We start from the raw sequence: 27,939 nt of genomic DNA on the forward strand, positions 1-27,939 counted from the left end.
GTCTTCATTAAAATCATGTATTCATATCACGCTGTGCCTTGGTCTCCTCCATTCAACGAACGTGAGTGTGACATTCATATAGAAAATATGTTATTCTATCATCTGAATGACAGAAATAAAGAATCAATGATAACACATTTCAGTACATTTACAACCCAACAATTCAATACACAATACAAAGCAGATAGAATTACTGCAGCTGTTCATAAGATCTATCATCATTACAACATATCATTTATTTAAGCTGTTACAGTAATACACACAGGGTTTAAACAAAATATATTTGTATTTATCTGGTAAATTAAAATAGCATACAAATCCTTCATGTACAAGGTGATATTATGTGTGTCCCTCACAGAAAAAACACATGAGAAATGTCACGTGAAATCACGTTTTCACATATGCAGTTCCATGTCATCACATGTTGCTTCACATGTTGTCACATGTTATCATATTAACTTTAAATAAGATCACGTTATCACATTAACTTCAAATAAGATCACATGATCACATGAAAACATGTGTTTTTGGAATACTTCACATGTTCACTTGTAAGAGTGAATGTGTTTTTTCTGTATTTGTGTGTTTGTGTGTGTGTGTGTGTGTGAGCATGCCTGCATGTGTGTGTGCTTGCGTGCATCCAGTATGCATAACCCATGTTCCCAGATTGCTACTTCTCCTCTTCTCTGGTGTGTCCCTCCATCTCCCTCAAGGACCTGTAACATATCACCACACAAAGTTATTTATCCCTTCTTCTCCCTCAAGGACCTGTAACATATCACCACACAACATTTTTTAATGCTTGCAGTCAAACAAAGTCCTAAGAATAAAACAGAGATATACTGTCAATAGATACAGTATACTATGATATATGAGCATTAATTCCATAAAGGTGTAATAACCTGATAAACCATGCATTAGAAACATGTCATTTTACTACAGCCTCTGCTGTTAAGCCAATGTTATGTTACTTTCATGTGCAAGCATCAAAGAAATTACATGTCAAACATTCCTTCCAACCAAAACATGCTGTAATGTCTCTGTCTTTTCAAAACAGCTATTAACTAAAAGGGCATGATTATAATTGTAACAATTTCACAGTATTATTGTAACATCATAGTGTGGAAATATATATTAAAATCATGTTTTTGATTGCACTGGGCCTCTCAGAGTCACAGTTTGTTGAATTCTTTGATGTACAGTCCACTCAATTATTTGGACATTTTATGTTCATGTAAACTAAGTAAACTGATTTGGTTTAGCCAATGAGAAGCCTTGTTAAAGTTTTGGGACAATCGCGTAAACTCTGGGTTTGCTGTGGCAGAGGACTTTTGAGGCGCTCGAAGGGGTGATGCTGCTGGAGACATGAGGAGAACTGAGACGGACACTATAGTTGTTGAATTTCAAACTTTTACATTTGAAGAGATTCCATTTAGCAAAGAGACTGTTGCTTAAGTTTACTTACCTGTTACATGTGTACAAATAGTCCTGTTAAGTATCTGTCGAATTTGCCCGAATTCGCCTATTGCTATATGGAGAATTTTGCCATGGTAGCTTAGCTTGTCAGGTCGGGAGCTGTTTTGTTTCGAGAGACCTGAGGACTTCTTTAATGACGCTGGACATCCCTTCTGTTGCATGCAAGGCATTTTCCGCCATGGATTATAGAAATGCATTGGCCTTGGATTTATCGTTTCAGGGGGTATGCTACGGTACCGTGAGGAACACTGGGGGTTCCCATTCATTTGCTGAATCATTTGGTTTCTATCGAAATTCATTGAGCTCCAATGCACCAACATTAGTTTGCAAGCTTGAACAGTTTGAGTGCACTCTCTTTACCCTAGGGTTATATTTTTATTCCAATATTGTAATTGATTTGTAATATATTCACGTAAAATTGCATTCTGTATGTGTTTGTATTCACAGTAATATACGCCTTTTTATCTATTAGTAATATCCCTAGCCTCTTGTTTTCCCTTCGATTGAGTCAGTATCATAAAATGTTAAATACTGAGATGTACTTTAAACCATTATTCCCTTGCTGATCTATCCAAGTCTGTTGTGAGAGGGTTACATATAAGTATCATATTAGTATCAATAGCATATGGATATTAGTCTTACCTGGCTTCAGTTGAGAATAGACTGAATCTGCCTCAGGTGGGGTTGTTGTTTCTGTAGGGAGTGAGGATAAAATACAGAGATATTCAATATGTGGTCAGAGGTGTGAGATTCTGATAGGGGAATATGGAGGGAGGGATGTCCAGTCTTACCTCTTCTTCTTGGCTTTGTTCTTCTTTTGGAGGACAACCTCAGCATAGGTCACATCAACAAGTCCAGCTGCTGATGACAATGGACATTTCCAGTCAACAAATTAAGGAATTATCTTATATAATATTCTGCCTCTTCATCAAAACTCCCAAATTGTGAATTTAGTGACTAACTGCCAACTAGTAGAATGGGTCTTACTTGTGGCCTTTCCTGTCTTCACGTCAGAGTAGACTGGACTTTCTTTTGGATCAGCTGGCTTTTCTGAGGAAAATAAAACATTTATTGTGAATGTTTTAACTAATCTTTGACACACTGAACATTATTCATTGATGTCACAGATAGTCACCATTCTTTTTCTTGTCCAACTTTGTGAGTTGAATCTGGGCGTACGTCACATGACTTGGTGGAGCAGCAGCATCTGAAACATACAGGTGATACACTAATATCTCTACTTAGGACTCTATTCAGTCTGTATTGATGAAGGGTTACACATTGACAGACAGAAATGTAAAGGTCATTTCTGATTGAGTCTAAATATACAGTGTTTATCTTGAATGTAGTCTCCACTAACGTGGGTACATTGCCTTTACATTTAAATCACACTGTAACGCTGAACTTCCACGATACGGACAGAATACAGCCCTTAGTCTTAGTGTACAGTCATATTAAACACATGAAGAACAGCAGCAGTAACTCTATACTGTATTCATATTAAACACATGAAGAACAGCAGCAGTAACTCTATACTGTATTCATATTAAACACATGAAGAACAGCAGCAGTAACTCTATACTGTATTCATATTAAACACATGAAGAACAGCAGTAGTAACTCTATACTGTATTCATATTAAACACATGAAGAACAGCAGCAGTAACTCTATACTGTATTCATATTAAACACATGAAGAACAGTAGCAGTAACTCTATACTGTATTCATATTAAACACATGACGAACAGCAGCAGTAACTCTATACTGTAGTCATATTAAACACATGAAGAACAGCAGCAGTAACTCTATACTGTATTCATATTAAACACATGAAGAACAGCAGCAGTAACTCTATCCTGTATTCATATTAAACACATGAAGAACAGCAGCAGTAACTCTATACTGTATTCATATTAAACACATGAAGAACAGCAGCAGTAACTCTATACTGTATTCATATTAAACACATGAAGAACAGCAGCAGTAACTATACTGTATTCATATTAAACACATGAAGAACAGCAGCAGTAACTCTATACTGTATTCATATTAAACACATGAAGAACAGCAGCAGTAACTCTATACTGTATTCATATTAAACACATGAAGAACAGCAGCAGTAACTCTATACTGTATTCATATTAAACACATGAAGAACAGCAGCAGTAACTCTATACTGTATTCATATTAAACACATGAAGAACAGCAGCAGTAACTCTATACTGTATTCATATTAAACACATGAAGAACAGCAGCAGTAACTCTATACTGTATTCATATTAAACACATGAAGAACAGCAGCAGTAACTCTATACTGTATTCATATTAAACACATGAAGAACAGCAGCAGTAACTCTATACTGTATTCATATTAAACACATGAAGAACAGCAGCAGTAACTCTATCCTGTATTCATATTAAACACATGAAGAACAGCAGCAGTAACTCTATCCTGTATTCATACTAAACATAACACAGTATACAGTACCATTATTGTAGTTGTCTGAGGGATTGATCGTATCGTAGATGTGAACACCACCTGTTGGTCATAGAAGAGAGAGACAGTATAGTTTGGTTGGTTCTCCCTCAGCTTATCTCGGGACAGAGAGTACAGTAACATGTTGTTTTATAAAGTGGATGTTGATGAGTCAGTGTATGAGGTTACAGAGAGTGGTAAAGTCTGGGCTGAGAAACTGACCATGCTGCAGACGTGTATACCCAGCATCAGGAGCCTGACCCTGGGTAGATCCTTGGTCCTGGTGGGGGTCCTGGTTGGTGCACTGGGGCTGGGGGTGTCTAGAGGGAAAGATACTCATGAAGAACTAAGACGATATGTTACTGAATAATCATAGTTGAGAGACAGGTGTACTCACGAGTATATTCTGTTAAAACAGGATCCTGTAATGAGAAATGCAAACTATTATACTGGGTATTATCTGTATTAAACTATTGGAATTACACATTTTTCTAACTAAACATGAACTACAGAGTTAAATGATGAATAATACAAATCTTACCTTTGGCGTTTTTAAATCTCCACAGCAGGACGAGGAGAATGACCAGTAGAACACCAGCAACAACCAGACCCACAACCACTCCTACTAGGACTGATGTAGAGGATCCAGGAGCTACGGCTGGAGAGAGAACAGCACAACACCATCAGACTCTGAGAGAGGTAATATAGGAGTACAGAAAAGCCTGTATATTTTGATAATTTAGTTGAGAGGTCATATTTTATATGGGATTGCAAATCCAAACTTTTTAAAAACTTCAACACTAAAATCACTATCACACAGATGATGAAAAGGTAACTTGTGATCAGAATAGTTTTCTCACCTCTCACTGTCATCCAGCTCTCTGGTGATTCTCCATTGTCAGGGTATTTGCATTTGTAGAATCCTTCATCTGACTTGGATACTGCAGGGATGGTCATCTCTCCTGTGGTCTCATTCTTGATGAGTATTCCATCTTTGTAGAAATCAGCCTTGATGTTTGAGCTGGTTGTCCAGTATTTGCAGGTCAGAGTCACAGAGTCTCCTTCAGTCAGGGGATGAACAGGGCTCTCCAGGATCACATCACCATCTGTTTAAGATAATATATAAATAATACTGTAAATCTGCATTCTGGAGTCATCACCCTCAAAATATTATGATCTTGTATTTTATAAGAGATACAATTCGGTTACAGAATTGAACATCCTATTATCATGAAATGTTGTTTTTGTGTGTGAATGTCGTACAATAGACGTACCCTCCACTGTGATGTTGACAGCATTACTGTACTCTCCTGATCCAGACTCGCACCAGTACACTCCACTGTCCCCTGTGTATGAGTAGCTGATGGTACATATGGACCCTGTTATTGATCCCCAGTTAGAGACACACCCTGACTCTACTCCTCTCTCTGTGTATCTCTTCAGTCTCAATCTGGTAGAGCTCCCCTTCTTCTCACAGCTCAGTGAGAGAGACTTTGATATAAAGTGTTGAGTTGTGTTGGGACTTATTCTGAGAGACACTGAAGACTGCAGATCTGAAACAATGAGAGACAGAGTCAAACCTTTAGTAAAATAATATATATTATACACACGTCGGAGACTTAAATATGTTTCAATGCGTTTAGTTACCTCCTGACCAGAGAAACTGAGGTTCACTGTAGAGTGTGTCATAGACTGGGTCTCCTCTCCCAGCTCTACACACATATCCTCCTGTGGGAGTAGGACCAGCAGGGATCAGAGTGTAGGAGTCTTCAGTAGTCACATTGTCAGATAGGGGCTGTAGAGAGTAAGACTTGTCTGATAGGGAGGGTAACCCAGCTCTGTAGGGAACAGTCCTGTACCAGGAGAACCTCCATCCTGTAGACGTCTTGTCAACTTTACAGTTCAGAGCCACTGAGTCTCCAGGGTTCAGCCACTGAGGAGAGATTCTCAGGACAGCCTTGGGGTTACCTGTTATGAAGGGAATCCAGGATTCAAACTTTTAATCTTAAACATATTCGAGCAACCATCATGACTTGTATAAGCTTAAATAGACTTACCAGACACAGTCAGTTGTACAGCTTCACTGGTCTTGGATAACTTGTTTCCCTTTACACCCTCACAGGTATATGATCCACTGTTAGACATGTAGACAGGACTGATTCTGTACTCAGTCTTTGTGTTAAAGGGGATGAATAACTGACTATTCTTATACCATCTGTAGTTCCAGTCAGTGTCTCCTCCCCCATGTATGTCACATCTCATAGTGATAGTGTCTCCTCTGAATATCTGGGTCCAGTTGGGTTGGAGGGTCAGAACAGCTACAAGTCTCTCTGCTCAGACAGAACACAGACAACTAACTGAATTAACAGTTGGAAGGAAGGTGTTCTTAATGTTTTGTTCACTCAGTGTATATTGTGCAACTAAATACTTCCAGCTCTTACCACATTCTTTACATTTTCTCTCAGACACAAACATCCATGGATAAAAATGTAAATAAAGAGCTTCAGTATAACAATACATCCACTACTTGAATATTGAAACACGGAAGGCCAACATATTAAGTGGGGCTCCAGTCCACAAAGTAATAAGTATGCTAGTATTAGAGTAAATGGTTGAAATGACTGAATAGCATCTCACTATCAACTCATGTGCAGAGTTATTCACTGATATTAAAGGAGAAGTTTGCATTTTTACAACGAAATGTCAATTTTTTCATGTAAATACCATGTTACAGAACAGTTCAGACACCTTTTTGTGATTTAAAACTTACCCTAAACAGCAAATCACTTCCTCATCCTCCTTATGGGGAACCCCAAAAAACATGAACAGTCTCTAAAATCACCCTAACACGTCATTTTAGAAACGGTAAAGCTCTCGGTTTAATGATGCAGGTATTTTAATGTTGTATGCATGAAATTGTGTCGTTCTGAACTTTATCCGCAATATTATATTCCGTTTTGCGCGATTCGAGACGTTTTCCTTATCAAACTCTTCCATTCTCCATGTAGCTTGTTGCTACAGGTAACTGCCAAAATAAAGGAAACACCAACATAAAGTGTCTTAATAGGGTGTTGGGGCACCACAAGCCATCAGAACAGCTTCAATGAGCCTTGGCACAGATTCTACAAGTGTCTGCAACTTCCTGTGTAGAAGATTAGCTCTGATTAGCTCTTTCACTCATGTCATTATGACAGCAAAGTCAGATCATGAGAGCTCTCATTCCTATCAGTACCTTCATGCTTCATGAGATTATGGTGAGATGCTTTTCAGAATGGTGAGATGCTGTCAGAATGGTCAGATGCTTTTCAGACTGGTGAGATGCATTTCAGAATGGTGAGATGCTTTTCAGAATGGTGAGATGCTGTCAGAATGGTCCGATGCTTTTCAGAATGGTGAGATGCTGTCAGAATGGTCAGATGCTTTTCAGAATGGTGTGATGCTTTTCAGAATGGTGAGATGCTGTCAGACTGGTTAGATGCTGTTAGACTGGTTAGATGCTGTTAGACTGCCCTTATGGAAAAACCACATGATTTCAGGTGTGGTTTTGGAACACTTCACATGTGATGATATTTCACATTAAGTTTCACATGTGGATTTTCACATGTGATTACATAACTTTTTAATTCATTTTCACATGACAAAATTGCCAAATTTTTTAAACTTAAAGGAAAGGTTCACTCATTTTGAATGTTAAATTGTTTTTGTGCATTTCTAAATGATGTTCTATCGATTCCCTGAGTCATTTCATGTTTTCATGTGTATCTGAGTTGTTGGAGTTCAAGCAGGCAGAAATAAGGCTGGTATGACGTGTCATACTGGCTCCAATACAGACTTTAGTCTACCTACATAAACACAACCATCATAACACAATTACCTATCAGTCTAATAAAACATGTACATAAACTGTTTCCTACCTCTTTACAGATCATACATACACAACTGAATCCCCTTTTCTCATAACATTAATGAACGTGAGGAAGGAAATATCAGAGACAAAGATGATGAAACATAAAGAGATGGAGGTTTGATCAAATAAATGAATATCTACCATCATCTTCATCACAGTGTCCACAGTAGATGAGGATACTCAGCACTTCAACAAAGACAAAGTCATTACAGTACAGTAGTAATACAGTAGTGTATACCGCTATAGTAATAGAATAGTAATATTAACATTAGCACATTGTGCTCATAGACAAACACACAAACACTAATACGTCCTTACTTACAGAGCAGCACACAGAGCAATGTGTTCTCCATTCTGTCCCACTGACAAGTGACCTTCTCTACAACTACAGTTCTTCTGACAAACCCCTCTACTTCCTATATGACAGACTGTTTAGATCACACCTCTTCACCGTCACACAGAAAAATAGAGAAAATGATTGAGAAACGTACAAAGGCTGTGAGAAAAAAGAGTAGCGGTTGATGGCGTGTTAATTTTCTGACCAACTTCTTCTTATAGTTTGCTACATGACCTCACACTGGTTCCTTCCTCTTTATTGAAGGAAAGGAGGATGGAATGAGAATAGAGGTCTGAGATTAGATCAGTTTGATATCAGAATGTGCAGATGTTAGTTCATTTTTACAACCACCATGCACAGATAGATGCCTCCCCTCAAACCTAAGCTATGGTAACTACTGGTATCCCAGCTAGCCTCAGCTTCAGCTATCCCCTCCATAAACACATGGAGAGCAAGACTTGTCTGATAGGGAGGGTAACCCAGCTCTGTAGGGAACAGTCCTGTACCAGGAGAACCTCCAGCCTGTAGACGTCTTGTCAACCTCACAGCTCAGAGTCACTGAGTCTCCAGGGTTCAGCCACTGAGGAGAGGTACTCAGGACAGGTTGTGGTTGATTTGTGATTAGACAGAGGACTGGTTAAAAACTTTCAATCTAAGAAATTATTCTAGTTGCCCATGGAGTTGTTTGCATAATTAGATAGACCTACCAGACACAGTCAGTTGTACAGCTTCACTGGTCTTGGAAAACTTGTTTCCCTTTACACCCTCACAGGTATATGAACCACTGTTAGACATGTAGACAGGACTGATTCTGTACTAGTCTTTGTGTTAAAGGGTCTGAATAACTGACTATTCTTATACCATCTGTAGTTTCAGTCAGAGTCTCCTCCCCCCTGTATGTCACTCACTGTAGCTTTGGAAAGAGCTGTGAGAGAGGAGAAGCAACTTAATCAGATGATTTGAACATTATTTGATGCACATCATGTTGATTCATTTCCAACAGTTTAGCTGTTGTAGAGTTTTGATAAAAGTACATTTTAGGTGTACAACAGTTGCAGCCAAATATATTGGCACCCTTGCACTTTTCTTAAATAATTCCCTATTTCTTCTAAAATAAATTGATATTTACTGTCAGTATAGCGGGGCAGGGCTGAAACATAGATTTGCAGATTAGACACATGCTATACATTTCTTAAGCTGGATACAAGTAGCTCTTTCAAATGACTCTTAAAAGAAAAGTTTTAATGGGAATTAGTCATTGTCACACCCTGACCATAGTTTGCTTTGTATGTTTCTATGTTTTGGTTGGTCAGGGTGTGAGCTGAGTGGGCATTCTATGTTACATGTCTAGTTTGTCTAGTTCTATGTTTGGCCTGATATGGTTCTCAATCAGAGGCAGGTGTTCGTCATTGTCTCTGATTGGGAACCATATTTAGGTAGCCTGTTTGGTGTTGGGTTTTGTGGGTGATTGTCCTTGTTCTGTCTCTGTGTTACTTTGCACCAGTATTAGGCTGTTTCGGTTTTCGTGTTACGTTTATTGTTTTTGTATTTGATTCGTGTTTACTTGGTTTCAGTAAACATGGATCTCAATAGCCATGCCACATTTTGGTCTGACTCTCCTTCACCTAAAGAAAACCGTGACAGTCATGTTCAGTTAGTGAACCATTTGTGTGGTTGTATCGGGTTAGAGTGATGAAATGCAGAAAAAGACTTTCTGATTATTTACTCACGTTGAGTGTCCCACAGATGAAAAATGCACAAACCACTTAAACACAGACAGAGACAGAGAGGGAGAACGAGAGAGAAAAGGAGAAACAGACAGAGCAAGAAAAAGATAAATAGAGAGAGAACTGACTAAATTACATTGAGAGACTGAGATCAGGAATAGAGCTAGAAGACCAAAACTATACAATTTTATTGAGTCTAAAATATATTTGGTAAAAAACTACACAATGTCTATAGATTTCTAATGTTTCTCAGGCTCATGCAACAGCCGAATTAGAAGCTGCAGCGACCAACAACTCCATTCCTCTGTAAACACAGTGTAACCAAACAAAGTCATCATCTGATGCCATATGTATTGTGTATGGTTGACATACTTCATATTCTATAAATGAAACAATTTCTCATCCATTAAAGGAAGTGTGTTCCATTCTGAGCCGCTGGAAAGTGGCTGAAGACACCAGCGTTTCCTCTGGACCGGAACCCTACAGTTCCTGTAACTGGGTCTAATGGGTCTTTGTCAGAATTAGAAAGCTACAGATCCTTAAAGAGAAACAGAAAAAATGTGCATCTGACGTCATGTTCATCTTGACTCAAATTCCTCTTTCTGTAAAAGGAGCAGACACAGCAACACTGTTCTTATTGTTGATGGAAGAGAACTAACACAACTAAAGAAATGATCTGAGGAAGGAGCATTGATGATAAAATTATATTTGTGCAAAAGTCAACATTGCATTGACCATACCAGGTCACGTTTACATTTTCAGTAGAATCTTCAATGTCACTAGGATAGGTGGAGAGGTGTCAAAGGGTTGACTTCATGGTTTAGGAGCTATTTAGAAGTTAGCTGTGTGTAGTAAAATGCCAAATGGATCTACCTCCTGGTCCTCTTCCCCTGCCTTACCCACCAATGGTAGCGACAGAGATGACCACGCCTACTGAAATGCCGGATTGGACAACGTCACCAGAAGATGACTCAAGCCAACCCACTACTGAACAAGACTGGTGTCAGGAAGAACCACCCTCTGCCTCAAGTGACACCTCTGAATGGGAACAGCTGTTAGACTCATTGCTGATAGAGTAAGGGCACTGTCATAAACGGATGCCCATATATGTACTGTTATAAGAGTAAGGGCACTGTCATAAACGGATGCCCATATATGTACTGTTATAAGAGTAAGGGCACTGTCATAAACGGATGCCCATATATGTACTGTTATAAGAGTAAGGGCACTGTCATAAACGGATGCCCATATATGTACTGTTATAAGAGTAAGGGCACTGTCATAAATGGATGCCCATATATGTACTGTTATAAGAGTAAGGGCACTGTCATAAACGGATGCCCATATAGGAACTGTTGTTAATGTGTGGTAAAGCAGCTGTTTGTCCTCCAAGTTTGTAGAGGGGAGGACACTCACGTGACCTCGAGTGAGGGATAAAAAGGTATATATAGAGAAACTGCCGATACTTCGACGCTGACTTCTTGAATCTCGAATTCATTTAGACAGCCATTTGACCTCGGGCTATTTTGAGCCCGAGGTCAAATTACTTTAAAGATTCTAACTTGCTGGATACTAGGGTAAGAGTCCGTTTATCTATCGAACAGTTGACCCTGTGTGCAGTATACGTTTGGACCGAGTGTACCGTTGTGACAAAGTCTTAATTGACAGAGGAACACTGTATCACCGGCCGGGTTGCTTGCCCCAGACACTGCGGTAGATCAACGGCAGAATTACCACTTGCTGAGAACGGTTGGTAAATTGTTCGAATCGACTCTGTCTCCGATTACCAATGACACGTGTACTGTTGTAAGAATATCTTAACTGATTGAACACAGTACCTTGCCCTGGAATCACGGTTTCAGGTTATTTGACAATACTATCCAACCTAAGGGCAGGTTAGAGTACTCAGTCTAACTTGAATCTCGAAATTTTGTCAAACCAAAGATTCCTCCGTGGGGAGAGTATCTATACATAGACTAAATTCTCAGCCAACTCTGACCGATTGAAACTCTGATCCTGATACCGTGGGTCTCCCCGTCATCTCTCAAAGGTAATTAAAGAGCTATTATAAGCATTAATATAGAGATAAGTGTTATCATTGTACCAGGCTTTATAGAGCATTAAGGCATTTGCATGTTTTTGATTAACGCTGTGTGTAACCAAGTAACAAATTGTGTATTTTGAAGTGTGTTTGATTGTAAAAGACAAAAAACAGAGTGTTTCCAAAAATAAACGGTAGCCATATTTTGTCTCGAGTAAAACGCCCTCCCAAGACAGTTAACGGCACGGGAGATAACAACTCTGACACTCCCCTCTACCGGGACACTGGAAACGGAGACCAATACTCTAGGACAAAGTGAGTTACCATTAAAAGACAAGGAGGAAGGTGTGTCCAGTAGTGATTCATTAATTGTCTTATCGATCTATCTAAGTTTTATTATCCAAGCGATACATAGCCGACGGGCAGAGTAGTGAGACTAAGTTGACTAAAGGTCTTCACACTTTAAACTAGATACATCACAGAAGGGGAATACTCAACCTGAGGGAAATCATATAGAGACTGGTAGGACTAGTGCTTAATAACAACTCAAGGATCCATTAGTGGTGTAAAAGGAGTCTAGAGGATAAACGTGGGGTTCACACATCCCAGCTAGAGCTAGACCGTTGAGAGTGACAAGGCAAAAGACCTCTCTACGCGGACAACGTATCGATATAGAAAGAGAGGCAGGGCTACGCGAGCGGTCCTGGTTATACCGAGATAGCCTGAAGTATCTATAGTGCCCTGTCCAATCCAGGGAACGGGACGCTAACCACCTCTAGCACCCCGCTGCCGGCCAAGGGGCGGGGCTGAAGGTTTTGTATCGCGACATGTGTGTGAAGATTCTTGGTAACAAGGCAGGTCTGTCAACTGTTCAGAGGAATAACACAGGAAATGAGTTATCAGACTGCAGTGGAGGCTCCTCAGAGGAGGATGGGGAGGACAATCCTCCTCAGTGAATTTCAAAAAATACATATTTTAAAACATTTAAAAAGTGATCCTTTTTAGATCAAACTATATTAAATATATTCATGTCACCAAATAATTGTTTAAAACACACTGTTTTGCTATGAAGGTCTACAGTAGCCTCAACAGCACTCTGTAGGTAGCACCATGGACAGCTAGTTTCCGTCGTCTTCTGGGAACATCGACTTAAATACAAAACCTAGGAGGCTCACGGTTCTCACCCCATTCCATAGACTTACAAAGTAATTATGACAACTTCTGGAGGACATTCTCGAACCTATCAGAGTCCTTGCAACATGAACTGACATGTTGTCTACCCAATCAAAGGATCAGAGAATTAATCTAATACTGAAAGTGTAAGCTACAGCTAGCTAGCACTGCAGAAATGTCAAAAAAATTATGTTCAGTTTTACTTACTTAACTAGCAAATGCAGCTAGGTAGTTTAGCCTACTGAAACACCCTGCTCAAACAGGGGGATGCTATGTTAGCTAGCTGGCTATGACTGGACCTCTTCCAAGTCAAGATAAGCTTTTGGTTCTACTAATTTATTGCCACCGGGGCCAGCTGGTGTAATCGCTAAACTACTTACTGATTGTACACTGTAACATTACTGCATGATTGAAGCAGGTTTACTAATGCTTTAGTTCTATTAGCCATGTTGACTATGACGTTACTTTAGCTAATATGGTTACAATGATGTAGGCTGTGTGTAGTGGTTATAACATGGTTTGGCTTGGAAAGTTTTTTTTTGCCTGGTCACATACAGCTGATGTGTTGTGCATTGAAGTCCACAAGCGAAGAGAAAAGGTGAGAGGAGGAGAGCGCATATATGCAAGAAGGAATACAACGTGGCTGCTATGAAAGTGACCCATGTTTACATGTGATCAGTGGTGTGTTCATTCCGCCGATTCTGTTGAAAAACGTTTCTTAAACGGAAGCAAATGGGAATAAACGTACCTGAATTCATCCAATAGAAACTCTCGTTTGCAACTGTAGGATTAATGATTACACCCTAGATCAACTAGATTCAGGCAAGAGTGTGTCACTGACTGTCACCTCAAATTTGTCATAGGCTTGTAACCTCATGATGGGTATAGGGAAAATGTTTGTATCATGTAGTAGCGTAAACCCATCGTTGTTACATTGAACTGGGTGAATGGAATTTGAAAAACAGTCATCCAATATGCTGTAATAGAAATAAGGCCGTGCTCATAAGGAAAGAAATTGTCCTCCCTCATCTTAAACGGCACTGACCGCCACTGTCAGTGATAGATTAAATGTAAACGAGAAATGAATATGACAAGTGAACTACAGTATACTGTATGCTAAAATAACATTGACATCTGTCTCTCTGATAAACACAGAAAGCCCCATACACCTTTTCCTGTATAGGCCTATTCATCATTTTGACATCTACAACCCTCTTCATTTGTCTCTCTCTGACCACAGTGGAAAAAAACAGCTTCACACACACCACCCTCCTTCACAAACCCTCACTGCTAAAGAGGAAGAGATCAAACCATAACCACTCAACTCCTCTCTGTTTGAGGAGGGTTGTTGGTTTGTGGTAACTATAACAAACAAGTGTACCATTTCACAGACTTTGTGCACAGCTTTTTATTTCTTGAGAGGCATACACACAAACAACTGACTTAAGTGGTCCAACCTTTGTTTTGATTGGTTGAAAAGGTTACAAACATATATAAATTGGGGACCTGGTAGCAGTTGTAAGGGCAACAATGTTGCAGGAAGCAAGGCAGGTTGAAGTGCTCAAAGTGTAAATGTATTAACAGTTCTTGTTGATCCAACAGTGAAAGCGCCATATAAATAGACCTACAATATATCAGCCTAGATTTACTAAATACAGTGTATACACAGGCCACAGCCCAAAAGGATTAGCCTCTGTATCAGGCTTAATCTGTCCTATCTATAGGTAGAGGGCAAGACGGAGAGAAACCACATCTAATCTGTCTCACAGGACCTCAAACAGGTACATTATGCACCTGCCCCACCCAGGACCCGACCAATACCCAATTGGCAAGTACAACCACTAAACTGGTTTTAAATGTGAAAGGCAATTTTCATATCCCTAAATGTGTCTAAATCAGAATGAATCATACTATTTCATCACAGTACATGAAGTGAACAAAGGTTACATTTTTTTAACAGTACTGACTCCCAAACATGGCGCACAGGCCACGTATCTCTATGAACACTGAGGCGCGAGCTCCCATTACCCACAGACATGACAGACACTGACAGACATGGATCAGAGATGCACAAATGACAAATAACGGAAACGTTACACTATGGAATAAACTAAATGTATTTCTGTAAGTGTAGCTAGTGTTCATGTCCACCTGAACATCGTATCCACTTGGAGGATTACAAACGTGGAAATTACTGCATTTAAATATTCAAGTTAAATGCACCAATAACTTGACCAAACATTTCCTCGACACATGATTGTACTTGCGCACAGTAAATACTCATCATACCGGTAAAATTGGAAAAGAACAACAATATATTTGGAGAAGTTCATTACTAAATACATGGGGAAAACATGAACGTGCCAAACTATTTATAAATATGTCTCCTTTTAACTGAAACACATTCTCAGCCACATCATAGATAATGTGGCGGAAGCTTCTGCTGACCTCTGCTGTAATGAAATTGTGCAAACCTGTGAGTTGCCAAACTGCCAACTACTACCAAAGATGGTGGATAAATGAAGGTCTTACTCAGGCACTTTCCATTGAAAGAAATAGTCACAGTTCCGTTCTGCTTAAGCCTTAAGTAGTGACTCTCCCATAGACACCAATGTGTTAGCAGCTGGGTCTGGTCTGCTTAGTTCGTTGACTGACTGTATATGAAGCAGAAAAAGGAGAGTGTCGCGCTTCCTCTTCCGTCTCTGCTACTGTTATTGACGTAAATATTGTGAATAATGGCACTGATGAGGCACCTAGTGGAATGTATTGTATGTGGACAACTGATGACCGTATCTATTCTATAAGATGGTTCTGGAGCTCAACATGTCTTCTCCATGCAACACATTACAGAGATCTGTCATCTGATAACAATAGCATGACATTAATGCACTGACACACATCTCTCTTTTTGTTGAGTCATGCTGGAATAACACAGTGGAGAGTGCTATATGTCAAATGTATTGTGAGCCATGGTGATACAGTAGTAGTAGTAGTAGTAGTAGTAGTAGTAGTAGTAGGAGTAGTAGTACTAGTAACTGAGTATTTCATACACATTGGTACATGTTTGGTCATTTTAAAAGCATGAAATAGGATCAATGGACTAATACCTCATGTGAATAAACCTCAGCACATCATTTACCTGCCTTGGACAACAAGCAATAGAGACAGTATGTAAATATAATAATAGTGTCACTGTCACCAGTTATACAAATAGATTCACAGAAAACAACAGTTGCTTCCACAGCTGTCAGTATCAGGCTCCAGGAGAGCCGACATATAGTGACATTGAAAGGTTCTGTCATTCTGAAATGTATTATTATTAGAAATGATTTTTATGATATATGATGTTATATACAGTATTAAATTATGCATCATATTATATTAGGATTTAGCATCATACCCAAGAAGACTTAAGGCTGTGTCATAGACCCTCAAAGTTACAAAATGCGGTAAAGATGGCAGCCATATTGTTCAGGGAGAAATCCAAACCGGTCTAATTGGAATGAATGCCAGAATAGACAGAATCCTGATTTTACTTATGCAGGAAAATAAAAGTAAGGTAATATATCAGAAAATGTGTAGAATACAAAACATTAAGAACACCTGCATTTTCCATGACATAGACTGACCAGGTGAATCCAGGTGAAAGATCCCTTATTGATGTCATGACATAGACCGACCAGGTGAATCCAGGTGAAAGATCTCTTATTGATGTCATGACATAGACTGACCAGGTGAATCCAGGTGAAAGATCCCTTATTGATGTCATGACATAGACTGACCAGGTGAATCCAGGTGAAAGATCCCTTATTGATGTCATGACATAGACTGACCAGGTGAATCCAGGTGAAAGATCCCTTATTGATGTCATGACATAGACTGACCAGGTGAAAGGTGAAGCAATGATCCCTCACTGAAGTCAGTTGTTAAATCCACTTCAATCAGTGAAGATGAAGGGTAGGAGACAGGTTAAATAAGGATGTTTAAGCCTTGACACAATTGAGACATGAATTGATGTGAACAGGCAAGACAAAAGATTTAAGTGCCTTTGAATAGGGTATGGTAGTACTGTAGGTGCCAGGCGTGTCAAGAACTGCAATGTTGCTAGGTTTTTCACATTCAACAGGTTCCTGTGTGTATCAAGAATGGACCACCACCCAAAGGACATCCAGCCAATTTGACACAACTGTGGGAAGCATTGGTCAACATGGGCCAGCAACCCTGAAGAAGGCTTACAACACTTGGTGGAGTCCACGTCCCGACTAATTGAGGTTGTTCTGAGGGAAAAGGGGGGGAAGAGGGGTGTATCTCAACATCAGGAAGGTGTTCTTAATGTTTAGTATACTCAGTATATGTGAACAGACTATAAATGTCTACATTTGTGTATTGTTGGAAAGTTGTCATGTTATTATTATGCAATGTCAGTACATGTTGCATTTCAAACTTTTCCAAGTCCTATTGTCAACTGATTTCATCCAGAGTATGGCTGTGGACTGCATTGTTTGCATGGAATGTTGACATATTGGCAGTTGATTAAAATAATGTTTGGAATCATTCCTCTGAAACTGGCTAGCTAGCTAGCAAACATAGAGCGCAGATCAATTCTTCAGATTCATTATTTTACACAAAATCTTATCACAGAACTGGCAAACCATGATTGAGCAACTCCCGAACTAAAATGGCTGCCATTTATCCCATCATAAGAAGGTTCGTGTCCATTCTAGTATTCTAATTCCTAATTATATGGCAGTGACACTTTGACCTCTGCTGTCAGTCTGTCTGTCAGACCACATAGGTCTAAACACATAGACACATAACCCCCTAACTGGAACAGTGGTCTTACCAACCATGAGGTGAAATATCAGTCAGAGTCAGACAACCACTAATGTCATTAATCACCTTGACCTTGTCTGTATGATGAGGAGGCAATATGCAAGAACTGTTAGTCATGCATAGGTAGGTTAGCACTTGGAATTCAACACAGTAATGGAAACATTCAATATTGTTACCATGTTATATCACATTCTGACTTATGAGTCTGACCTTTGTTTACTTGGAAGACACCTTTGCAATTATAGGTGTGAATGTGCACATTTACATTTTTTCATTTATTTTAAACAGTCAAGGCATTTGTGTGTGTTGGTTGTAGAACTACAGTAGTTTAATGTTAAAGTATAGTGTGAGGTCATTACAATCTTAGATGAGGGGGGTTATAAAATGTTGCACATCACTATATTTTTATCAGAGAAAGGATGTCATATGTCTCAAGTTCTTCACATTTATTTCTGATAGTATTTCCTGATGTTACAACTGAACTATAACTGATCAACCTAAAGTAGTAGTTTGGAGAATTCTATTGTATTGCATTTTATTGTATTGTATTCTATTACCAGGGGTATTCTTTGTGGATTAAAGTCAGTATCCAATGTAATGCCTAACATTTCATTATTGAGTGAGGCTGTCAACAATGTTGTGAGGCTGTCAACAATGTTGTGAGGCTGTCAACAATGTTGTGAGGCTGTCAACAATGTTGTGAGGCTGTCAACAATGTTGTGAGGCTGTCAACAATGTTGTGAGGCTGTCAACAATGTTGTGAGGCTGTCAACAATGTTGTGAGGCTGTCAACAATGTTGTGAGGCTGACAACAATGTTGTGAGGCTGTCAACAATGTTGTGAGGCTGTCAACAATGTTGTGAGGCTGTCAACAATGTTGTGAGGCTGTCAACAATGTTGTGAGGCTGTCAACAATGTTTCCTTCCTAACACTTTTCCTGTAATGTTGAGGAGCAACAAGAACTCTATTAGGCTGAAAGGAGAGCTGACCAAAGTAGGTTGGTTGTATGGAACAGTTGACCATGAGGACAATATCTGTTTCCTGTAACAAAGCATTCATTCCATCTGGTGGATAAAAAATGTTTATTTAAAAAGCATGATGCAAAGATATTGTAAAAGTACAGGTCACTAGAAGCAAACATGTATATGTGACATTCATATACAAAATATGTTATTCTATCATCTGAATGACAGAAATTATGAATCAATGATAATACATTTTTGTATTTTTACAACCTAACAATTCAATACACAATTTTATTTTACCTTTATTTAACTAGGCAAGTCAGTCAAGAACAAATTCTTAATTTCAATGACAGCCTAGGAACAGTGGGTTAACTGCCTGTTCAGGGGCAGAACTACAGATTTGTACCTTGTCAGCTCGGGGGTTTGAACTTGCAACCTTCCGGTTACTAGTCCAACGCTCTAACCACTAGGCTACCCTGCCAAAGCAGATAGAATTACTGTAGCTGTTTATAAGATGTATCATCATTACACCATATCATAGCTGTTACAGTAATACACACATGGTTAAATTAAATTGTTGTATTTATCTGGTAAATTAAAATAACATACAAATCCTTCATGTACAAGGTGATATTATGTGTGTCCCTCACAGAAAAAACACATGAGAAATGTAACGTGAAATCACGTTTTCACATGTACAGTTCCATGTCACATGTTGTCACATGTTGTCACATGTTATCATATGTACAGTTTCATGTCATCACATGTTGCTTCACATGTTGTCACATGTTATCATATGTACAGTTTCATGTCATCTCATGTTGCTTCACATGTTGTCACATGTTATCACATTAACTTCAAATATGATCACGTTATCACATTAACTTAACATGTGATCACATGAAAACATGTGTTTTTGGAATACTTCACTTGTAAAAATGAATGTGTTTTTTCTGTATTTGCGTGTTCGTCTGCATGTGTGTGTGTGTGTGTGTGTGTGTGTGAGCATGCCTGCATGTGTGTGTGCTTGCGTGCATCGAGTATGCATAACCCATGCTCCCAGATGGCTCCTGCTTCTCCTCTGATGGTGTGTCCCTCCATCTCCCTCAAGGACCTGTAACATATCACCACACAAAGTTATTTATCCCTCCATCTCCTTCAAGGACCTGTAACATATCACCACACAAAGTTATTTATCCCTCCATCTCCCTCAAGGACCTGTAACATATCACCACACAAAGTTATTTATCCCTCCATCTCCCTCAAGGACCTGTAACATATCACCACACAAAGTTATTTATCCCTCCATCTCCTTCAAGGACCTGTAACATATCACCACACAAAGTTATTTATCCCTCCATCTCCTTCAAGGACCTGTAACATATCACCACACAAAGTTATTTATCCCTCCTTCTCCCTCAAGGACCTGTAACATATCACCACACAAAGTTATTTATCCCTCCTTCTCCCTCAAGGACCTGTAACATATCACCACACAAAGTTATTTATCCCTCCATCTCCCTCAAGGACCTGTAACATATCACCACACAAAGTTATTTATCCCTCCATCTCCCTCAAGGACCTGTAACATATCACCACACAAAGTTATTTATCCCTCCTTCTCCCTCAAGGACCTGTAACATATCACCACACAAAGTTATTTATCCCTCCTTCTCCCTCAAGGACCTGTAACATATCACTACACAACGTTATTTATCCCTCCATCTCCTTCAAGGACCTGTAACATATCACCACACAAAACTATTTATCCCTCCATCTCCCTCAAGGACCTGTAACATATCACCACACAAAGTTATTTATCCCTCCATCTCCCTCAAGGACCTGTAACATATCACCACACAAAGTTATTTATCCCTCCGTCTCCCTCAAGGACCTGTAACATATCACCACACAAAGTTATTTATCCCTCCATCTCCCTCAAGGACCTGTAACATATCACCACACAAAGTTATTTATCCCTCCATCTCCCTCAAGGACCTGTAACATATCACCACACAAAGTTATTTATCCCTCCATCTCCCTCAAGGACCTGTAACATATCACCACACCACATTTTTTTGTGCTTGCAGTCAAACAAAGTCCTAAGACTAAAATAGAGATATACTGTGAGTAGATACAGTATACTATGATATATGAGCATCAGTACCCTGATAAACCATGCATTAGAAGCATATTGTTTTACTACATCCTCTGTTGTGTTCCTTTCATGTTCAAGCTTCAAAGAAAAACGTCAGTATTTTAAAGATCCATTGCAGCCGTTTTCATCTCAATATCAAATAATTTCTGGGTAACAACTTTGGCGGAAGTCGTGACAGGAACTCTTGTTCTATTGGAAGGCCAAAACTCAAATCAGGTGACATTTAAAAGACATATCGGTCTTTTAAAAACAACTCTTAAACTCAAAGGGCATTATCATGAAGTAAAATGGCCTATTGCGTGAACACTACTTTTGAGGCACTGGAAGGGGTGATGCTGCTCGATACATGAAGAGATCTGGGACGAACACTAACGTTTTTAAACTTACAACTTTTACATTTGAAGAGATTATGATTTGCATTTAGCAAAGAGACTGTTGCTTAATTTCTCTTACAAGTGTACAGAATGTTGTGTTAAATATTTATAGAATTGACCTGAAATTCATCTGCCGCTGTGTGGAGAATTTCAGCATGGTAGCTTACCTTATCGGATGAGGAGCTGTTTTGCTGCTTGCTAGGTCGAACAGTGTCAGTGACTGAGTTTTAAGAGTACACTCTCTGTACCCGGGGGTTATATCTTTATTCCTATATTGTAATTGATTGTGTGGTATTTGTGTAACTGCTAACGTTTTATTGATAATATATTGACATTTAATTGCATTCTGTGTGTTTGTATTTTCTTTGAGTCATTCATTTTGTTGCATCGGAGAACATTCTGGAAACAGTAATATAAACCTTTATTTATCTATTAGTAATATCCCTAGCCTCTTGTTTTCCTCTAGCAAGCAGTGGTGCAAAAAGTACCCAATTGTCAGAATTTAGTAAAAGTATAGATACCTTAATAGAAAGTTACTCAAGTGAAAGTCACCAAGTAATATACATCTTGAGTAAAAGTGTAAAAGTATTGTCTCCTTCGTACGAAGGAGACCAAGGCGTAGCGTGGTATGCGTACAATCTATTTATTAAAAGAATGAACACCGAACAAACTAACAAAACGTGAATCTATACAATATAGTGCTGACAGGCAACTACACATAGTCAAGATCCCTCACCAGAAAGTGGGAAAAAGGGCTACCTAAATATGATCCCCAAACAGAGACAACGATAAACGTCTGTCTTTGATTGGGAAACACATCAGGCCAACATAGATATACAAAACCCCTAGACATACAAAAAAACCTAGACATACAAAACACCCAAGACATACAAAAAACTAGAGTACCCACCCTAGTAACACCCTGACCTAACCAAAATATATAGAAAAACAGAGATATCTAAGGTCAAGGCGTGACAAGTATTTAGTTCTAAACATACTAAAGTATCAAAAGTAAATGTAATTGCTAAAATATACTTAAATATCAAAAGGAAAATTATAAATCTTTTCAAATCCCATATAATAAGCAAACCAGATGGCACCATTTTATTGTTTTGAAAATGTACGATTAGTCAGGGGCACACTCTGACACTCAGACATAATTTACAAACGATGCATTTGTGTTTAGTGAGTCCGCCATATCAGAGGCAGTAGGGATGACCACGTGTTCTCTTGATAAGTGTGTGAATTGGACCATTATCCTGTCCTGCTAAGTACTTTTGGGTGTCAAGGAAAATATATGGAGTAAAAAGTACATGATTTTCTTGTAAGTAAAAGTAGTCAAAAATCTGAATAGTAAAGACCAAAGTGTAAACCCTGTTAGGGCTAGAGGCATAATACTGCCCCCTTTGGATGAATTGCGTGCCCATAGTAAACTGAAAAAAAATCTGTCCAAAATTGCTAATATATGCATATAATTATTATTGGATAGAAAACACTCTAAAGCTTCTAAAACCGTTTGAATTATGTCTGTAAGTATAGCAGAACTCACAGGGCAGGCAATCTCCCAAACTAGTTTTGGAAGCCTGAAACTTGGGGCAACTTTGTCGTCATTGCCCCCACCCCTCCCAACCAGCTATGGATCTGGAGACACTTTCTATGTCTTCCACTAGATGTCCTCATTCAGTAGAGTGTTTAATTGTGCAAATCCCGCAAGCTTTGACCCTTTGGGAGGCAAAATAGTGGCTGTCGCGAGAAAATACATGGGCATTTAGAGCGCGCTTTGGGCACAGAGCTTCCTTTGTTCCAAATTGCCTGAGAAGCAGTATGATTGTCCGGTTGAATTGAGAATGGTTTTGTACGTTTATAACATCCTAAAGCTTGATTCTGCACTTAGTTTGACCAGTTTAGTCGACATATAATATGTAATTTTGAAGTTTTGATGCGCAACTGTTCGGGACCAGAAGTAATTTTGGGTGCATTTCAGCAGAAAGTGCTAGCAGATGCTACTATAAGGACACACGAAGTGAAACAAAACGATGTATTGGGTAAGTATGACTCCTTCCACTACATTCTGATCGAAGACCATCCAAGGTAAGGGAATATTTATGTTGTAATTTTGTATTTCTGTTGGCTCCAACATAGTGGAGAAATATTGCTTACGTCTGAGCGCCGTCTCAGATGATTACATAGTGAACTAATTCTGTAACGTTAAAAATAAATGTAACACAGCGGTTGCATTAAGAAGCAGTGTATCTTTCTAACTAACTGTAGAACATGTATATTTAGTCAAAGTTTATGATGTTTATTTCTGTTATCTGGCGGAGCTATCTATAATTTCTCCGGACATTTTTGAGTATTTTCTGGACATGGCGTCAATGTAAATGGAGATTTATGGATATAAATGGCATATTATTGAAAAAAACATAAATGTACTGTGTAACATGTCCTATTACTGTCATCTGATGAAGATTTTCAAAAGGTTAGTGAATTATTTTTCTTTTAATCCTGCGTTTGTGATTGCATCTTTTGTTTGACAAAATGGCTGTATATCGTCTGTGTCTTTGTGGTGATTTGACATAAATATGTGCTATGTTTTCGCCGTAAAACATTTTAGAAATCTGACATGCTGGGTAGATGAACAAGGTGGTACCCCTAGGGGAACCTGTACCGTTATGTAGTACCTGAAATAATTTTTACTTAAGTACTTTACACCACTGCTAGTGAGTCAATATCATACAAGTTCATACACTGAGATGTCTTTTTCACCCTTATTCCCTTGCTGATCTGTCCAAGTCTGTGATGAGAGGGTTACATATAAATATCATATTAGTATCAATAGCATATGGATATTAGTCTTACCTGTGATTACCTGTGATATTAGGATTAGGTCTTACCTGTGATGTTGACAGCATTACTGTACTCTCCTGATCCAGACTCACACCAGTACACTCCACTGTCCCCTGTGTATGTGGACCTGATGGTACATGTGGACCCTGTTATTGATCTCCAGTTAGAGACACACCCTGACTCTACTCCTCTCTCTGTGTATCTCAGTCTCCATCCAGTAGAATTCCCCTTCTTCTCACAGCTCAGTGAGAGAGACTTTGATCTAAAGTGTTGTTGTGTTGGCTTCTTCTGAGAGACACTGAAGGCTTCAGATCTGAAACAATGAGAGATAGTCAAATCTTTAGTTATATAGACACGAGGGTGACTTAAATATGATTCACAGCAGTTTCAAAGCAGTGATTTACCTCCTGACCAGAGAAACTGAGGTTCACTGTAGTGTGTCATAGACTGGGTCTCCTCTCCCAACTCTACACACATATCCTCCTGTGGGAGTAGGACCAGCAGGGATCTGAGTGTAGGAGTCTTCACTATTCACATTGTCAGATAGGGGCTGTAGAGAGTAAGACTTGTCTGATAGGGAGGGTAACCCAGCTCTGTAGGGAACAGTCCTGTACCAGGAGAACCTCCTGCCTGTAGACGTCTTGTCAACTTTACAGTTCAGAGCCACTGAGTCTCCAGGGTTCAGCCACTGAGGAGAGATACCCAGGACAGGTTGAGGTTTCTGTTTTTAGGCCAGAGAGAGTCAGTTTTCAAACTTTCAGTCTTAGCAACCCATGGAGATGTTGACATGATTAGATAGACTTACCAGACACAGTCAGTTATACAGCATCACTGGTCTTGGAGAACTTGTTTCCCTTTACACCCCCACAGGTATATGATCCACTGTTAGACCTGTAGACAGGACTGATTCTGTACTCAGGATTTGTGTTAAAGGGGATCACTAACTGACTAGTCTTATACCATCTGTAGTTCCAGTCAGAGTCTCCTCCTCCCTGTATGTCACATCTCATAGTAACAGTCTCTTTAATGAATATTTGGGTCCAGTTGGGTTGGAGGGTCAGAACAGCCACATGTCTCTGCACAGACAACTGAATAAAGAATTACACAATTTTAAATGTATTTATTTATCAATAGGTCTACTCATGAATATAGCTTCAAGTTAGCGACAGTTGTTGGGATACAGTAAGTAGACAAAATATTACACCCTAAATTATATTCGATCAATGTAAAATGGTATCAATTTATCATAAAACTGTTTTAGACTCACCAGTAATGTTTATCTGGACTGGGTCACTGTACAGGGTGTAGTAGACTGGGTCTCCTCTCCCAGCTCTGCACCAGTACTCTCCAGCACATCTGTCTCCAACCATACAATTACACAGAGAGGGAGAGGGGGAAAGAGTACAGGGGGAGAACTGCAGGTCAGGAAGACACTGGATGAACACCAGAGGGCGTAGCAGGAGCAGATGTGACAGATGTGGGTCTGGATCTTCTCTCTCCCTGACAACAGTAGAGACCCTGGTCAGACTCAGTAACTCTACTGATGGTGAGGGTGTCTCCTGTTATAGTGTGTCTTTCAGACTGGGATGCTACATTATCATTCCTGTCTTTGTACCACTTATAGCTCCAGCTACTGTCAGACCCTACTGAACACATCAGAGTAACTCTCTCTCCAGAAAACACAGGTTTTGGCTCTACAGTCAGTGTAGTTTCAGGCAGAGCTGAGAAAATTCAGAGCAGAATATTAAAACATCTGCATATATGCATGGTGATTGAAAATAACTGAGCTGTTGCTGTAAAGTTTTGATCAAATTCTATTGTCCGTAGGGTGTATGTTGACTCCATTTAGTTAGAATTTACAGTATACATGTCTGTATTCAGTAAGATTAACCCACATTGGCTCAGACTTGAGAATATCTAGATTGAAAATAGCTCACTAGTGACGATGATGGGGAGAGATGAGCTGAGATTTGACCACTGGGGCTGCCTTGTCCTTTTCCCCTGACACTGGTACTGACCAGCTTGGTCAGGGAGAGAGATGGTGATGGTTTCACTGGTCTGACTGGAAAGCTGTTGGTTGTCTCTGGACCAGAGGTACGTCCAGTCTGTGTAGTCGGATATGTCACACTGCAGAGTGACTGTCTCTCCAAGGTAGAGGAGACCCCGAGGAGAGATACTCACTGCGGCCAAAGGCAGAGCTGTGGAAACACAAACGAGATATATCCAATATACACTGATTGTACAAAACATGAGGGACTTTCCATGACATAGACAGACCAGGTAAATCAGGTAAATCCATACATGTCACCTGTTAAATCCACTTCAATCAGTGTAGATGAAGGGGAGGAGACAAGTTAAAGAAGGATTCTAAAGCCTCCAGACAATTGAGACATGGATTGTTTATGTGTGCCATTCAGAGGGTGAATGGGCAAGACAAAAGATTGAAGTGCCTTGAACGGGATATGGTAGTAGGTGCCAGGAGCTCCTGGGTTTTTCACGCTCAACAGATTCACTTGTGTATCAAGAATGGTCCACCACCCTAAGGACATCCAGCCAACTTGACACACCTGTGGGAAGCATTGGAATCAACATGGGACAGCATCCCTGTGGAACACTTTTGACACCTTGTAGAGACCATGCCCTGATGAATTGAGACTCTTTTGAGGGCAAGAAGTGGACAGTTGCAACTCAATATTAGGAATGTGTTCTTAATGTTTGTACGCTTAGTGTAAATGATTCTAGTTACCCATGTAGATGTTTAAGTGATTAGTTAGACTTATCAGAAATGGTCAATTGTACAGCATCACTGGTTTCAGAGCGCTTGATTCCCTTTACACCCTGACAGGTATATGAACCACTGTTCAAACCAAGTTTACATACACCTTAAGCCAAATACATTTAAACTCAGTTTTTCACAATTCCTGACATTTAATCCTAGTAAAAAAATCCCTGTATTAGGTCAGTTAGGATCACCACTTTATTTTAAGAATGTGAAATGTCAGAATAATAGTAGAGAGAATGATTTATTTCAGCTTTTATTTATTTCTTCACATTCCCAGTGGGACACACATTTACATACACTCAATTAGTATTTGGTAGCATTGACTTTAAATTGTTTAACTTGGGTCAAATGTTTCGGGTAGCATTCCACAAGCTTCCCACAATAAGTTGGGTGAATTTTAGCCCATTCCTCCAGACAGAGCTGGTGTAACTGAGAAAGGTTGGTAGGCCTCCTTGCTCGCACACGCTTGGCTGATTTCTTTAGATTTTCCCATGATGTCAAGCAAAGAGGCACTGAGTTTGAAGGTTGGCCTTGAAAGACATCCATAGATACACCTCCAATTGACTCAAATTATGTAAATTAGCCTATCAGAAGCTTCTTAAGCCATGACATCATTTTCTGGAATTTTCCAAGCTGTTTAAAGGCAGTCAACTTAGTGTATGTACACTTCTGACCCACTGGAATTTTGATACAGTGAATTATAAGTGAAATTATCTGTCTGTAAACAATTGTTCTAAAAAATTACTTGTGTCATGCACAAAGTAGATGTCCTAACCGACTTGCTATAGTTTGTTAACAATAAATTTGTGGAATGGTTGAAAAACGAGTTTTAATGACTCCAA

At 39.3% G+C, this 27,939-nt stretch overlaps 2 protein-coding genes across 7 annotated transcripts; both read right to left on the reverse strand.

The window, feature by feature from the left end:
- Positions 1 to 213: 213 nt before the first annotated feature.
- LOC112235600 (Fc receptor-like protein 5) lies at positions 214 to 9,007 on the reverse strand. Of its 6 annotated transcripts, none has more exons than XM_042328278.1 (15): positions 8,183 to 8,725; positions 8,002 to 8,046; positions 6,011 to 6,283; positions 5,601 to 5,921; positions 5,228 to 5,506; positions 4,814 to 5,059; positions 4,495 to 4,611; positions 4,351 to 4,375; positions 4,176 to 4,273; positions 3,966 to 4,016; positions 2,612 to 2,683; positions 2,464 to 2,526; positions 2,268 to 2,334; positions 2,119 to 2,169; positions 214 to 716 (listed from the first exon to the last, which is right to left on the reverse strand). In XM_042328278.1, exons 1-14 carry the CDS (start codon positions 8,211 to 8,213, stop codon positions 2,151 to 2,153), a joined length of 1,707 nt encoding a protein of 568 aa, XP_042184212.1. In that variant the 5' UTR covers positions 8,214 to 8,725; the 3' UTR covers positions 214 to 716; positions 2,119 to 2,150. The 6 variants fall into 6 exon arrangements, with proteins under 6 accessions (XP_042184212.1, XP_042184213.1, XP_042184211.1 ...); XM_042328279.1 differs by having other exon boundaries at positions 2,268 to 2,337; positions 8,179 to 8,725; XM_042328277.1 differs by having other exon boundaries at positions 2,268 to 2,337; positions 8,183 to 8,722.
- A 15,229-nt stretch (positions 9,008 to 24,236) lies between these two features.
- Positions 24,237 to 27,065, reverse strand: LOC121847582 (leukocyte immunoglobulin-like receptor subfamily B member 5). The gene is made up of 6 exons (XM_042329344.1): positions 27,062 to 27,065; positions 26,253 to 26,513; positions 25,909 to 26,036; positions 24,747 to 25,036; positions 24,363 to 24,628; positions 24,237 to 24,262 (listed from the first exon to the last, which is right to left on the reverse strand). Exons 1-6 carry the CDS (start codon positions 27,063 to 27,065, stop codon positions 24,237 to 24,239), a joined length of 975 nt encoding a protein of 324 aa, XP_042185278.1.
- Between the last annotated feature and the right edge of the window lie 874 nt (positions 27,066 to 27,939).

The sequence above is a fragment of the Oncorhynchus tshawytscha genome, linkage group LG10 (genome assembly GCF_018296145.1).
Source record: "Oncorhynchus tshawytscha isolate Ot180627B linkage group LG10, Otsh_v2.0, whole genome shotgun sequence".
Lineage (NCBI taxonomy): Eukaryota > Metazoa > Chordata > Actinopteri > Salmoniformes > Salmonidae > Oncorhynchus > Oncorhynchus tshawytscha.